The 15,157-nt window shown below is 53.9% G+C and overlaps 3 protein-coding genes across 3 annotated transcripts; 1 reads left to right on the top strand and 2 right to left on the bottom strand.

Moving 5' to 3' along the window:
- Positions 1 to 622: 622 nt before the first annotated feature.
- CC1G_02240 (RNA polymerase III transcription factor) lies at positions 623 to 2,994 on the bottom strand (the record flags this gene model as incomplete). The annotated part of the gene is made up of 5 exons (XM_001834452.2): positions 623 to 751; positions 898 to 1,679; positions 1,730 to 2,498; positions 2,532 to 2,676; positions 2,750 to 2,994. 5 exons carry the CDS (start codon positions 2,992 to 2,994, stop codon positions 623 to 625), a joined length of 2,070 nt encoding a protein of 689 aa, XP_001834504.2.
- A 922-nt stretch (positions 2,995 to 3,916) lies between these two features.
- CC1G_02239 (ATP-binding cassette transporter) lies at positions 3,917 to 13,193 on the top strand (the record flags this gene model as incomplete). Its single annotated transcript, XM_001834451.2, has 24 exons — positions 3,917 to 5,221; positions 5,354 to 5,532; positions 6,241 to 6,863; positions 7,099 to 7,201; positions 7,363 to 7,441; positions 7,660 to 7,750; positions 7,917 to 8,038; positions 8,113 to 8,184; positions 8,265 to 8,789; positions 8,908 to 9,135; positions 9,207 to 9,347; positions 9,420 to 9,946; positions 10,014 to 10,646; positions 10,714 to 10,798; positions 10,856 to 10,947; positions 11,029 to 11,194; positions 11,335 to 11,500; positions 11,555 to 11,600; positions 11,660 to 11,683; positions 11,741 to 11,981; positions 12,037 to 12,117; positions 12,171 to 12,234; positions 12,288 to 12,796; positions 12,868 to 13,193. 24 exons carry the CDS (start codon positions 3,917 to 3,919, stop codon positions 13,030 to 13,032), a joined length of 6,267 nt encoding a protein of 2,088 aa, XP_001834503.2. The 3' UTR covers positions 13,033 to 13,193.
- A 35-nt stretch (positions 13,194 to 13,228) lies between these two features.
- Positions 13,229 to 14,594, bottom strand: CC1G_02238 (metalloprotease; the record flags this gene model as incomplete). Its single annotated transcript, XM_001834450.2, has 5 exons — positions 14,033 to 14,594; positions 13,825 to 13,966; positions 13,597 to 13,762; positions 13,421 to 13,528; positions 13,229 to 13,365 (listed from the first exon to the last, which is right to left on the bottom strand). Exons 1-5 carry the CDS (start codon positions 14,494 to 14,496, stop codon positions 13,229 to 13,231), a joined length of 1,017 nt encoding a protein of 338 aa, XP_001834502.1. The 5' UTR covers positions 14,497 to 14,594.
- Positions 14,595 to 15,157: the final 563 nt, after the last annotated feature.

Below are 15,157 nucleotides of genomic sequence, written 5' to 3'. Positions count from 1 at the left end.
TGCATCGTATGAGCAGAATTTGGATTGTGGCGTAATATACCGCGTGGCGTATCGTCGAGTCGAGAGTCAAGTCGAGTCGCAATACAGCGAGCCGTAGTGCAGCGAGGGGGTTAGTCCAGCAATGATAGCACAGCGAGATTAGTACAGGGGGGTTTGGTTGATGGATCATCAGATTATTGGGTAGCCGCATCGGCAGCGCACAGCGTATCCAGTCAGGAGTTGTCGCGTACATGGAGTTGTCGCACCATATACGCAACATGGGCGGGCGTAGCATTAGATATATGCGCCATGGTGGGTGAGGCAGACCGGAAATACGGCGAATAGTCGTCATGGAACAGGGGGAGATATAGACAGAGTGCAACCGTCAGCATTCGGTTTTTCATGTAAAACGCAGACACGGGCGATAAGGTAAATGCAGCGGAAAGGTCGATAAAGCAGACGCAGAAAAAGGGCGACAAAGCAGACGAAGGGAAAGGTCGACAAAGCAGACGCGGGTAAAGGGCGACAAAACCAGAGCAAACGAAGCAAACCAAAATTCACCTCAAGCTCAAACAAGCGAAGCGAAGCAAACGAAGCAAACAGAAAGAAAAGGCGACCAACGAAAAGCAAACCAAAGAAAAGGCTACAAAGCAAAGCAAAAGGCGAAGAAACAAGGATACGCACTATGTTCATAAACCTCAGCAGCCTCCTTCAACTGCTCCAAATTCCGCATACAAGCCGCCGTTTGGAGGAGGACGTAGATGCTGCTCGTCTACAGTGGAGGGAAGAAACGGAGCGTCAGCGACGGTTCGATCCTTTGTTAGCTTCGTTATCCCATAACCAACACCCTCCACACCTCGAAAACCAAAACAACAGTAACAACAAAAATAAGAAGAAAACAAATTCAGAGCTACGCACCGCAGGATCCCCACCCAACAACTCATAAATAGGCCTCGCCTCGGCCCACATCTCGCGCTCGAAATAGGCATCCGCGATCTCGGAGAAGAGCACGGCGTAGTCGAGGACGTCTTCGGAGAGGATTATGGAGGCGTGGCGCTGGGCGAGCGATGCGTGGGGCGATAGAGAACGTAGGGAGAGAAGGGGGAGTGAGCGAGTAGGTGGAGTGAGCGAATAGGCGGAGTGAGCGAATAGGGCGGGGGTGGGTGGGTTGGGCGAGCGAGTAGGCGGAGTGGACGGAGTGAGCGATGCGTGGGCCGATAGAGAACGGAGAGGTAGAGAAGGGAAGAGAGAGAGAAAAGAATGACAATGAGCACTCAAACATAAACGAACCAACAAAGCACACACCTTCCCCTCATCCACATCCCCCATCTTAATCCTCGCCACCGCCAGCCTGTGGCGGGCGTTCGTGTCGAGGGGGTAGTACCCCGGTTGCATCCCCGCGCCCGGTCTGCCTGGGAGTGGGAGGGGTGTTTGCGGTGCGCCGCCTCCCAGGGCTGCGTTTGGTCCCCCACCCACTCCTATTCCTCCTATTCCTCCTGGTCCTACTCCTGGTCCGAGAGAACCTGAGCCAGAGCCAGAGCCAGGAGGAGGGATTGTCGCTGAAACATCTTCGCCAGAGGGAGGCGCGACGAGGGTGTTCCCGTTGGCGTCGCGGATGGTACCGGGCAGGTCGTACTCCCTATCGTCCTCGCATAGATCCCAGTATCGTTGGTCTTCGCGGCCTTGCAGCCATCGTACGCCTAAGTGATAAATGAGTCTAGAATCGAGTATATAAATACGGGCGACGCACCCTTGCGAATGACGTCCACAGCCTTCTCGTACGCCCCCAACGCGTTGTAGAGGTCCGCTAAGAGGAGGACGTCTAGGATGGTGAGTCTGTTCGGGTTATTCTCTCCACCACCCCCCTCGTCCGACCTCCCCCTCAAATGAAACTCGAACGCCTGCTGCAACAGCTGCGCACACACGCCCAATTCCCCACATTCCACCAATATCGGGTGTACCTCCCTCAACACCACAAGGTCGTTAGGATATCGTTTGAGTATCCCAAGAAAACACGACCTCGCAACCCTCCCCTCCCCAACCTCCTTCGCAAAAACCGCCCGATCCCAGAGGTACTCCATATTCTCCGGATCAACCTGCGTCATCTTCCCAAAACAATAAAGCGCCTGCTGTACCAGTCCCATCTCCCTACTCTTCCTCCCCAACCTCTCCCACTCCTCCGCATCATTACGCAAATGCGCTGCCATCACACGAAGTTTGAGGGCGGTGTGGGAGTCGGAGAGGTCGTCATAGCATTGGGCGAGGACGGACCAGGCGGCGGAGGCGCGCGGTTCGATGCGGATGACTTCGGTCATCAGGTCGATTGTGAGGGGGAGGTTGGAGTCGATGTAGGCTTGGTTGGCTTCGCCGATTAGGGATTTGACTTGGTGCGAGAGGGTGGGGCCTGTTGTGCGGCCTTTCTGGAGGGTGGGGTCCGCGGGAGTGAAGGATGCGCAAGAGTGAGGAGGGTCGGGCGAGGGCGAGTGAAGTGAGCGAGGAGGACGAGTGAATAAGGAATCCTTGGGCAATTAAAATACAGGAAGAGAACGCACCTTGCGCCGCTTACGCCCCACTCCACTCGCTTCTCGGAGGTCATCTTTGAATTCGGCCTCTTGCTGGGCGACGAAGGACATGTCCCAGTCTTTGATGAGGGTTGTGCCGGTGGAGGTTTGCGAGCGGATGCCTTGGATTAGCCGGCTGTTCTCGTTTGGGGTAGTAGTTAGATACAATCACGACGTTCTGGTTAAAGAGAGGAAGGAAAGGTACGCACTCAAAGTCCCCATCGACACTCCCACTCCTCTCCTTTTCCTTCCCTTTACCTTTCCCCTCGGCCCCCTGGCCTACCGCCTGCCCGCCCTCCTCATCCTCATCTTCCTCTTCGGACAACCCAGAACCAGACTCGGATTCGCTAAACGATTCCTCCTCATCGGATGGGGAGGAGGAAGAGGAGTAGTGGTCTTCCTCGTCTGGGTCGATGTTGAGGGTGTGTATGGTTAAGGTGGGTGGGTTCGTCATTGGAGGAGGGGTGGTTGGGATGGCAGGGTTGTTCGATAGCTCTGAGCGTTCACTAGTGTGTGAGTTTTGCTTGTGGTTCAACGTTCAACTCGTTTGGTGGTCGCCTCGCGTTCCCAGTTCGCCGCTCTACCCGTATGCAAGCGTTCTCGTTGCCAAGTTCAAGGTAGCCTAAAGACCAGAGTGAAACCCAGAGATAGAACACAGAATCGAGGATACCAGAGAGATAGGCGCTAAGGCGAACGTCGTCAAGATCAAAACGCGACCGACCTATCGGTAAGGAAATCTTGGCGCTTCCAGCTTCGGGAACGTCGGCATACGCCGTGATACCATCAACCCGCCAGCTTCGGCTCAGTCCATGATGGAATGATACCATCACCCCTATACTCCCGGCACTCAGCACTCGGCCCGCCTGGAGTGAAAAAATCCTCCAACGGTGATTGGCTCCAGGCCCCTTACGTTACGGGACGGGAAGGAGAAGGTCGTGCTTTTGATTTTCTCGCGTTCGTTCATTGTCCAGTTGTGTTGTTGACTTCCCGACTCCTATCACATATCGTCCTCCTTCCCTGGAATTGACTATTCCTTTGGGATAAGGGATCCCTCAGGGAACAGAAGCCCGGCGTTCAATTTCGCGCAATCACGAAGACTCTTGAGTCGGGATTGGAATCCATCACGCGCACCTCGTCGGTCGGTTCACGCACGGTTTTGGCTTAGGCTAATCCGAGAAAGGTCAAGGTCACCACACCGGTCTTGGAAGGAGAGAATCAAGGCTTTGGACTACCGAGTAGGCGCTTTGCCTCGTGTTGGTGTTTCGACAAGACAACGAGTTACGGAGCTCGTCACAGTTTGTCGTTCCTTTCGGGTTCCACTCTCGTTCTTCAAGGTCCTGGTTCGCTGGGCGCCCACGGCGCGAGAATAGACTAGGATGAACGGTGACTACGGACCTCCGGGTCCACTGTCCCAGTCGGGTGTAGGGAAACAGTCTGAACACGACTATCCAACCAACCAACATCCACTGCCGAACCACGAAAGCTACCACCAGCAATTGTACGAACATGTATCACCGCAACGACAACCTCTATCCAACGAACTACCTCAACTATCCGACCAACCTCGACCTCAACTAACCCACCTATCCAACCAACCTATACCTCAACTACCCAACCACCAAGCGTCTAACAAACTTCCCCAACATCGTGTACAACCCCTCCCACCTCTAGACCTAACATCCCCCCCAACCCTAAACACCCTAACCTCCCTCCCACCCTTCACCCTCACCCTCCTCGTCCTGATCTACCTCTCCCTCAAGAAATCGGGGCTCCTGGCGAGGATGGGCGGTAGCCGGGTGGGGAGGGTGCTGGTACCGGAGGCGGTGAGGGAGGTGTGGAGGCCTTTTGTTAGGTTGGAGGATGCGGAGGGGGAGGCGGAGGAGGAGGAGGAAGGGAGGGTTGGTGGTGGTGTGAAGGGTGTGTCAGGGGAGGATGGAGAAGCTGCACGACCGCAGGACGCACGAGAGAACGCGGACACGGAAGAACGCGCACGAGAGGACGAGGATGCCGAAGAACGACTCGACACCGAAGAACGACCACGACCCGACACCCGCCCGCTCTACAAAACCGTCCTCCTCACCACACTCGGCATCGCCCAGTCGCTCATCTGGCTCGGCCTCGCGTCGTACCATTTTTACATCTCTTTGAACCCACCACCTGCTGAGTATGGAAATTCGACTACCTCTTTCCCCGACCTACCGACATTCCCAAACTCCCTCCCCGAAATCCCATCCCTCCTCACCAACCCCTCCCTCCACCTCACCCTCCTCTCCCTCACCTGGCTCTACACCGCCCTCCGCGCCGCGCTCAACCGCCAGCCTACACCGTTGTACGATTTGGTGATGGTGTATGCGGTGCTGGTGTGTACGGCTGTGGTGCGCGTTGGGGCGGGTGTTTGGGGTGCTGGGTATTTGGGTGCTACGGGTTTGGGTGGTGTGGGGTACCTGGGTGTTGGTGCTAGTGGAAACGCTGCTTGGAATGGAAATGTTACTTCTGGTCTTGGTGGTCTCGTCGGCCTGGATTGGACAGCAACTATCTCGGACGGTATCGCAGGCCTAGATTGGACACCCGCAGACTGGACAGCCGCATGGTCCGACCTCGTCTCCGCGCTGGTTTGTTTGGGGGTGTGCTTGTCGCTGCCGTTGAATGTGCCCAGTGGGAGGGTTGATGTTGGGAGGATTGTGAGTGTTTTTTCCTTCTTCTCCTTCCTCTTTCCGTTCCCTCTCCCCTCCCCTCCCTCTCCCCCTTCCTCCTTCCCACTCAAACCAAACCCTCGCACTAACTAACCCCTCCTCTCTCCCTTCCACTAACAGGGCACATCCCCCGGCCTCTCCCCCGAAGACTACACCACCCTCTTCTCCTGGCTCACCTTCTCCTGGGTGTACCCCCTCGTCCAGTCCGGGCGCCACAAAACCCTCAATGAGGAGGATGTCTGGGAGCTCAGTTGGGGTTTGAGGAGTCGCGTTGTGTGGGGTGTGTTTAGTCGGATTCGGTGAGTTTTCTTTTTGGTTTTTGGGTTTTGGTTTGTTGGATGTTGAATGTTGGACGGTTTGCGGTGGGCGGTTTTGAGCTGGGGCGTTTCCGGTGGGCGGGGTGTCGTGGTCGGGGTGTACACCGGCTTTTGCGTTTCTTGCTACCGAGTTTTTGATCGGGTATATGCTAACGAAACCTTACCAGGAAACCGACACTGCTTCGCCGACTTTGGGTTGCGAATTCTTTGGATCTCATGTACGTCTTTCTTTACTTTTCTGTCGTCCCTTTGGAGTGAATGGGGTTATCTGACGGGCTTGCTTTCTTTCTTTACACATGATGCCTCTTCTCTACACGATGCTGTCCTACATGATGCTCTCCCACTTCTCCTTCTCCTACGCACGATACTACGCGCCCGACCTCGACTTGACGCGCTAACGCCAAACGACACGTCCAACTCTCACCGACGCGCATATACCCTCACTGATGCGTTTGTGCTCTCACTGATGCATTTGTGCTCTCACCGACCCCCACCCGCACACCACGGCCGAACGACGCGTATACATATCCACATCAAACAGGCTAGACTTCATCCTCACCTTCATCAGTGTCTTGTTCCAGTACTCCACGCCAATCTTCCTCAAGTGCGTATTATCATTTATCCGGTTTTCTCAACGTCTTTTGGGAAGTTGTTTTGCTAACGGGAGGGATGTTATTATTGTCCTCGTAGGTTGATTCTAGATGCCATCGGCGAACGCGGATCTACCTCCTCGTTGGGGAACGATGCGAATGGGGCGTTCACCTCCTTGAACCGTCTACCTGTAATCAACACATTGGCCACTACCTTCGCGTCCACGCTCTCCTTATACACCCCCACCCCCTCCCAAACAACCTCCCTCGCCTACATCTACGCCCTCCTCTCCTTCCTCTTCACCCTCCTCAAAGCCGAAGCGGACGTCCAACACTTGTGGTATGGACGACGAGCGGCGACGAGGATTAGGAGCGAGTTGATGGCTGCGATATATGATAAGGCGTTGAAGAGGCGGGATTATGCGGGTGTTGTTGGGCAGCAGGGCCAGGGGGGTTCTGGTACTTCCGGGTCTGGAGAGGAGGGGAAGGATGGGAAGGATGGAGGGAAGAAGAAGGATGGGAAGAAAGGTTCGAAGAAGGATGGGAAGGATAAGAAGAAAGATAAGAAAGGGAAGAAGAGCAAGGACAAGAAAGGCAAATCCAAAGACGACAAAGCGGACGACCCGAAAGCAGGCGCGGACGTGGGCAAGATCGTGAACCTCATGGCTGGCGATGCGAACCGTGTGTCGCAGACTGTGTCGGGGTTGTATTTTATTTATGGAGGTGCGTTTTGCGCGTTTCTCTTTTTCTCTTGTTTTTTGGGGGAAAGCTTTCTTTTCATTTCGTTCTCTTCTTCCTTCTTCCTTCTTCCATCGTCCCCATTCCCCCGCTTCCCCCTTCCGTGGTCCCCTCTATTCCTTCTCCCTCCTTCCTCAAAGTTTTCCTCTCCTCTTGAAGGACATTCGTGTCACGATGCTAAGACAACGAACGGACGCTAACCCCCGACGTTTGTTTACAGCCCCCCTGGAAATCATAATCGCCTCTACACTCCTCTACCAACTCCTCGGTATTAGCGCTTTTAGCGGGTTCTTTGTGTTGGTGTTGGGGTGGCCTTTGAATTCGTGAGTTGTCTTTTTGGTTCTATCTTTTATCTCTCTGCTGTTCTCTTTCCTCCGATATTCCTTTCTTCCCTTTCTGCTCCCCTCTCCCTCTCTCTCCCATTGAACGATCGAATGAAGGAGAACAATAACTAACACCCGCCATTCAACAGGTACGTCTCCAGACGGAGCATTAGGATCCAGAAAGGTGTCTTGAGCGCGAGAGATGGACGGATGGGTGTGTTGAATGAGTTGGTTGGTGCTGTGAGTAGTTTGTACTTCATACTTTGTCCTCGTCGTGGTTTCTGTTCTTTGGGCGTTGGGCGTTGGGCGTTTGGGTGGCGAGCGTTGCTTGGTGGACGTTGAGTACCTTTCGCAAAGACCGAAGACCGCTCGCTACACGCCATCAACCTTTATCAATCCTCCCGAGTTCATCAGATTACAGCTAGCTAACACACCTCACCCCACTTTCCGCTTTATAGGTTAAGTTTATCAAGTTCTTCGCGTGGGAGGAGAGGTGGATCCAGCGGGCGTTGGATGCGAGGGAGAAGGAGATGCAGTGGATGGTTAAAGGTGTGTTTTTGCTTTCTTTACAGTTGGGGTTGGGGGTTATTGGTGGTAGCGTTTTGATGGTGGCGCTTTAATGGTAGCGTTTTGGTGGTAGCCTTTTGGTGCTGGCGTTGTGATTGGTGGCGGGGTTTGACTGGATGGAAAGCTGACTACTTCGTATTGAATATAGCTCGCGTCAACTCGGTCATGTTTTACCTCCTCTGGACGCTCGCGCCGATCCTCGTTTCCATCATCTCGTTCATGACGTATGTTTTGAGAGGGAACGAGTTGACTGTTAGTGTTGCGTTTACGGTGCGTATCGTTTCTCTTTCTTCTGTTTGCTTTTACAACCTGGCTGACGAATCACGATGTTCGTCTCCATATAGAGTATCGCCTTGTTCAATATGATTCGGACACCGTTGAACGTCATCCCGGCGTGGATTGTTCAGATTCTGCAGGTACGTTCCACTCCCGTTCCCTTTGGAACAATGCATTCTAACGATGCCGATGTCTTGACCACTCCCACCACCAACAACAGACCGGCGTAGCGCTCAAACGAATCTCAGTCTACCTCGACGAAGAGGAAGTTGATGCGCAGGTTTCGTCGCTCAAGGCTCAAGAGGGTTCCGCCTCAGTGACTAGCACAGTGGGAGATGATTTCTTCACCCGCTACGTGCGCGAACAGGATGAACTCGAAAGGGGCGGACTCGGGTTGGAGAATGCGACGTTGAAGTGGAACGAGGTGCCTAAGGAGAAGGACTCCAAGGACAGGGATAACTCAGCGGACTCTGAGCGAGACCAGGCTGGTGCTTCCACTTCCACCGTAGATGCTCAGGACGAGTCGGCTACACCCTCCCCCGATGACGATCTCGAAGCTCAGCTTCTTTCGGACGCGGAAACGGACGTTGAGAATGGCGGGAACGCGGCTGACATTGAAGGTGGATTGTTGTTGTCGACGGATGAAGAGCAGAGGTTCGAGTTGAAGGATGTTACGGTTCGGTTCCCTGAGGGCAAGTTGACTGTTATTACTGGTCCGACTGCGAGTGGGAAGACTGCCTTGTTGGTGCGTACTCCTTAATCTTTCTCTTTTGTGGCTGTCACCTTCTGACCGAAGTTCTCCTCTTCCTCTTCCCCCTTACTGTACTGTCTTACTACCTGCTCCATCACACCACTACCAACAGATGGCCGTCCTCGGCGAAATGACCCTCCTCTCCGGGCGCATCATCATGCACAAAGACCCTACGCTCGTTGACCCCGAAACGGGCTTGACGCACTCGATTTCGTACGCCGCTCAGACGCCGTGGTTGCGCCACCAGTCTATCCGGGAGAATATTTTGTTTGGGCAGCCGTTTGATAGGGACAGGTATGAGGCTGTTGTGGATGCTTGTGCGTTGAGGATGGATTTGGAGGTATGTTCGCCTAGCTTTGGTCTTGCTATGGGTGGGATGGATGGATCGCTGACCGGTGATGGGTGCTCTAGGTTCTGGAAGATGGCGACGAGACCGAGATTGGAGCGCGCGGTGTTAGTCTGAGTGGAGGACAGAAAGCGCGCGTGGCTCTTGCTCGAGCTGTGTACGCGCGGACCAAGTATGTTCTCTTGGACGATCCTCTCAGTGCTGTCGTACGTCTCTTCCTTCCTTCATCGTGCTTGCAAATGACACCCGCTAACCCACGCACTTTGTCGACCTTGCAGGACAGCCACACCTCCCGCCTCCTCTTCGAGAACCTGCTCCAAGGCCCGCTCCTCGCGAACCGCACGGTCGTTCTGGTGACGCACCACGTCGAACTCGTCCTCCCCGGCGCACACTACCTCGTACGCATGCTCGACGGGCGGATCGATACGCAGGGCACAGTTGAGGAGCTAAGAAGCGCCGGCCTCATCGACGATATTGCTTTTGATGCGTTTGTGGACTCTGGGCTGCGTGGGGAGGGAGAGGAGGAGTTTGTGTTTAATGTTGAGGATGCGGATGCGAGTGGGGGTGCTAGTCCCGGCGTTGGTGAGGGAGTGGAGGGGACGATGCCTACCACCCCTGGTGAAACTGTTCCTACTGTTGCTAGCGGTGCCGCTGGCACCCCCACCGCGGCCGCGGCGACAACTGCGACCGCGACCTCCTCGGCTATGAAGAAGGGCAAGAAGAAGCCGCGCAAGTTGGTTAAGGATGAGCACAGGGAGACGGGTGGTGTCAAGTGGTCGATTTATAAGGCTTATTTGAAGGCTTCGTGCGTCTGTGCTAGCTGTCTTTGGTGCACTCTTGTACTGACACCTCGCGACCCATTGCTCTTGCAGCTCGTATTGGATCTGGGCATTCCTCGCCTTTATGGTCGTCGTCGTCCAAATCCTCGGCGCTAGCGAGAAGCTCTGGATCACAGTCTGGGGCGAAGCTTACAAGAAGGATAACAGTACTACCTCGGCCTCCTTCGCCTTCGATTCGCCTGTCTCTACGCAAGAACGCCCTCCTTCTCCAGCCTTTGTCGCCCTCCGGTCGTTTGCGGTTTTCCCTGAACACGACGCTGGTGTCGCTGGGTACTTTGCGCATCACCATCACTACGATACGGTGTTCCAGGCTATCGCTAACGTGAAGGTGGAGGGTGTTGCTCCGGCTCCAGCTTTTGTGGGCGGTTCTCGGTCCTCGGATTTGGTCAATGCTTCAGCCTCTACCTCTGCTACGGCGTCTTCTTCTCTGGAAGACCACGAAGCTGGCGACGATTCCGATGTCCGTGATTCGGATAGCAGCGTCAGCTCCACCGAGTTTTCAAAGGTGAAAGGCGCGTTTGGAATCGATTGGCCGGATGCTTCTGAGCATCCTTTGTTCTACGTTGGGGTGTATGCTGGGATTGGGATGTTGATTGCGCTTGCGAATGTGTTGAGTGTTACGGCGCAGTATACGGCTGCGCTTCGGGCTTCCAGGGTCCTCTTCCAGTGCGTATTGCTTTCTCTTCTCTGTGCTCGAGAATAGGGTATGTTTAACGCGGTTGTGCTTTGGCAGGCAACTCTTGACGAGCGTCGTGCGAGCGACGTTTAGATTCCATGACACCACTCCCCAAGGAAGGATGCTGAACAGGTTTGGAAAGGTGTGTTTCTATATCGGCTTGTGAGGGAAGAGAAAGATGTTGATGTGGGCGTTTTAGGACATTGAGACGATCGATTCTTCGCTCGCTGGATCGCTTCAGGCTGTCAACTCTTCTTTGGCCAGTTTCTTCGCTGCGATCGTGATCATTGCGTACGTCCCACTTCGCTCCGTTTCTTCCCCTCTTCCTACTACATAGAGCCGCTTTAACTAACCCGATGACTTTCCCTTTAGTGTCGTGTTCCCCTACTTCCTCATCCCAGCAGCGTTCATCGGTCTCGCCTACCGCGAACTCGCCATCGGGTACCTCAACACCGGCCGGGACCTCCGCCGGATGGAATCCAACACACGTTCCCCGATCTTTTCTGATTTCGGAGAGCTGTTGGAGGGTATTGTAACGGTTCGTGCGTTCAGTGCTGAACGTAGGTTCTTGAACGGGTTACATAGGAAGATTGATACAACTACCAAGGTCAGTCTTTCCCTCCATCTTACCTCTATGAGGTGGAAGAAACACTAAACTAACGCGGCCTTGTACTGTAGATGTGGTATGCGTTTTGGATGACCAACCGGTGGTTACTTTTGAACTTTGATGCCCTGGGAGCGTTGGCGGTGCTTGTTACTAGCTTGTTTGCGATTTCGACGCTGTCGAGAGGAGCGGGGTTGGCTGGGTTGTGTATTACGAGTGCTATGACGTTCACTTCTTCTGGTGAGTGGTTTGATTTATTTGGAGGGTAGAACGGGTGCTGATGTGGCTGACCAGTGTATTGGGCGTGTCGGTTCTGGACTGCTTTGGAGTTGGATCTCAAGTAAGGAGGCTTTTTTCATTCGCCTGGTGTTGCTCGTTCTGATCCTGGTATCCTCCCAGCTCTGTCGAACGTGTCGTCGAGTAGTACGTATTTTTCCTTCTCCTTCATCCCACTTTAATCACATGGGATTTCGTCGTCAGCCTCGACCTCCCGCAAGAACCACCCGCGATCATCGAGTCGAACCGACCACCCGCTTACTGGCCTTCGATCACCAGCAACGACAACCTAGTCGTCGTCGAGAACCTCGTCATCAAATACGCGCCTGACCTGCCTGCTGTCCTGCATGACGTGTCGTTCTCCCTCAAGGGCGGCGAGCGGATTGGGCTCCTTGGTAGGACGGGAAGTGGCAAGTCGACGCTGGCTATGAGTATCTTGCGATTTGTGAGTGTCGCGTATGTGTTGAGGATGGAAAGAAGGCTAATGGAATGTCGGTTAGGTCGACCCCACGGAAGGCAAGATTATCATTGATGGGATTGATATTTCGACGATTGGGATTCATGATTTGAGGTCCCGAGTTGTACGTGTCCTTTCTTGCAAGTGCTGTCGCATTTCTGAAATGCTCTGGTGTAGACGTTCATCCCGCAAGACGCTACATTGTTCTCTGGTACTCTCAGGGAGAATTTGGATCCCTTCGGTACGTACCTATTATATTCTGGCCACGTTATCCGTTTGCTCATTCCTGTTTAGGTGACCACACCGACGCTGAGTGCTTGGACGTGTTGCGACGAGTGCACATGATCACGGACAGCACCCTCGCTTCTCGAAGATCATCGCGCGAACAATCTGCTGCGTCCTCTCGGGCACCCTCAATCTTGAATGTCGAACGCGAGCAAACTGACGCCACCCATGAAACCGAACCAACGGCTGGTTCTTCCGCCCAGTCTATCATGTCGACTGGAACCTCCATCACCGAGATCGACCCCAAAGCCAAGATCAACCTTGACACCAAAGTCTCTGCTGGCGGCACCAATTTCTCGCAGGGCCAGCGCCAGCTCATCGCTATGGCGCGTGCGCTGTTGAGGAAGAGCGCCATCGTGGTTTTGGACGAGGCGACTAGCAGCATTGACTTTGCTACTGACGCGAAGATCCAGACTACGATTCGACAGGAGTTTGTTGGATCGCTGTTGTTGACTGTTGCGCATCGGTTGAGGACTGTGATTGATTATGATAGGTTGATTGTACTTGATAAGGGCAAGGTGAGTTTATTTAGATTATTGCCTCCTTCTCCCGTTGGCTTTGGTTTGATGCTGATGAATGTGTTTTGTAGATCGTGGAGTTTGATACGCCGTACAACCTTATCAAGAAGGAGGGTGGTACGTTTAGGAAGATGTGTTTGAAGAGTGGGACGTTCAGCGAGCTTGAGGCTGCGGCCAAGGCTAAAGCTGAAGCGGATGCTGCTGCTGCTGTTGTTGCTTCTGAATCATTGTCATGATCGTGAACATCTCAGATGCGCTACTTCTCTGCTATTGCTAGTTCAGATCTCGTATAGTTTTTTTTCATCGCTTTTTCTTGCTGGATATCGTACATAATATAATGCTTCGTCTCACCCCGCCTTGTTGAACCATGAAGAGATGGGGGAGCGACTTGAGTTACAAACACAGACTACCTCGAAGGCTCGAAGGAAATGCTTAGGGTCGAGTCAACCTGTTCCGGAAATGACCAGCGTGTGCCCTGACTGGCTGCAACACGATGCGTCTGAGGTTTCGCTCCTCAACATTTTCTACTTCGGTAGGTTCCTCCGGGACTTCTTCCGGGGATTCGGGAGCTACATGGAAATTTTAGCAACGGGGTGACACCAGGGCCAAATGCAACAGGCTCACCGGAGGCTCCAATTCCCCTGTACGTCGCGACTTGATCGAGGAGACGTTCGATCTGACCGGGGGTGAATGTGTCCATGCAACTATCGTCGGAATAGTCCATGTAGTTCTCTGGACATACAAGTTAGCACTGTTGGGAGGACATGGGAGGGCCGGATGGACTTCGAGATAGTACTTACGGACGGGGTCTGGTCCGCCTCCAGGGCAGGTATCTCGGGCAGTGGGACATCCACTTGCAGGTGAAGCTTCGGCGGGAGTGTCGGCAACTTCGTCTCCCAGGCCAGAGCAACCGCCTTGGAAAGTGTGGTATAATCCGACCCAGTGGCCTACTTCATGCGTAAGAGTCTAGGATAGCAGTTGAGCAGTCAGAAGCGGGACATTGAGTGTTCAGGCGAGCCAATCCCTACCTGACCGAGGTTGAAAGGCTCCGCGCTTCCTCCAGGAAGAGAGGAGAAGAGGACGACCACGCCGTCGTCCTCGGGCGCGGATCGAAATTCGCTGGGGAACGTAGCATATCCAAGCAAACCAGCGCCTCCGCCCTTTTGGAACCTATCGATGAACCAGTCAGTCAAGCTTTTTCAGAACGCTCCCAGTCCGGTATGGCAAGAACCCTACCCAACGGTGTAGACATTCAAGTCTCCTGGGCCACCCTTCCTTAAAGCCTCTTTCATCTCCTTCTGAACTCTCGTCCTCGGTGCTACAGACTCAAACCATGTAGCATTGACATTTCGTGTCACCTCCGTCAACCTGAACTGTAGTCCCGTGGGCTCGAAAGCGGTGTTCAAAACGCTAATCTGCGCTTCGATCGCTTCGTCGCTCACGTTGCCACCTTCTTCAGTTTCGTCGCTAGATGTGACATGGAAGAAGACGTCTATAGGCGCGATGCGGGCGGAAGAAGAGGTCAGGGAAGAGGCGACTCTGTTGAATTGGAAGTCTTCTTCGAAGATAGCCTTGGTGGCTTCATCAATTTCGTTGCCACACCCTCTCGCGGGGGTTTGGCGAACGACGTGGGCGGATGCGAAGAGGTGACTGGAAGCCGAGAGGCTAACCGCCAAAGCTATGTATCTCTTGAACAACATTTGAAATGAATGTGGGATGTTCGACCCAGCGAACGATTGCAGTTGACTGGTGAAAGGGAAGGAGGGAGAGAAGTGGACGAGTGGCTAGAGGAAGGAAGGCAATCGATGGGGAGATGGTAGGTGATGTTCGCCAGTGGAGCCACTCACATGTTAAGTAGTGGGGCGCCTTCCGAAGGCTGTCGTGCGGGACGGTCTCCACGGGCTAGGCGGTAAATTCTGATCATGACATTGTTACCGTTGTATGTATGCGAGTTCTGATTTGGTACCCGAGCACATGCAGAGTCCATGATGGTTTCCATGTCGTAGACACTGACGGTACGAGGAAGAACAACACCTCAGGAGGTGAGTCCTGTACGGCTCTGCTAAGTTGAGGTGACCTCCCTTGATCGAGTTCTACTTGTGTCTTCGACCAGCTTCGACATCAAGGTATTGACGTCGGTTCCTGGGCGACCGAGATCAAAGAATGCGTATCCATCTCAGCTGGGTGGTTCTCGCAGGTCCGGGGAATACAAGTCGCCCTGGTATCAGCCGCCCTTCTCTAGCATCGCATCGCTTCACATCAAATCTTATCAATAGTGCTCACTAGCTCACTATGAACCTCCTGCCAGAGGTGAGCAGTGAAACCTCTCAAGGGAACTAATACGGAAGTGACTGTTCACCG

Source organism: Coprinopsis cinerea (genome assembly GCF_000182895.1).
Source record: "Coprinopsis cinerea okayama7#130 chromosome 10 map unlocalized cont3.10, whole genome shotgun sequence".
Taxonomy (NCBI): domain Eukaryota; kingdom Fungi; phylum Basidiomycota; class Agaricomycetes; order Agaricales; family Psathyrellaceae; genus Coprinopsis; species Coprinopsis cinerea.
This window is presented reverse-complemented; position numbering and strand designations above follow the sequence as displayed.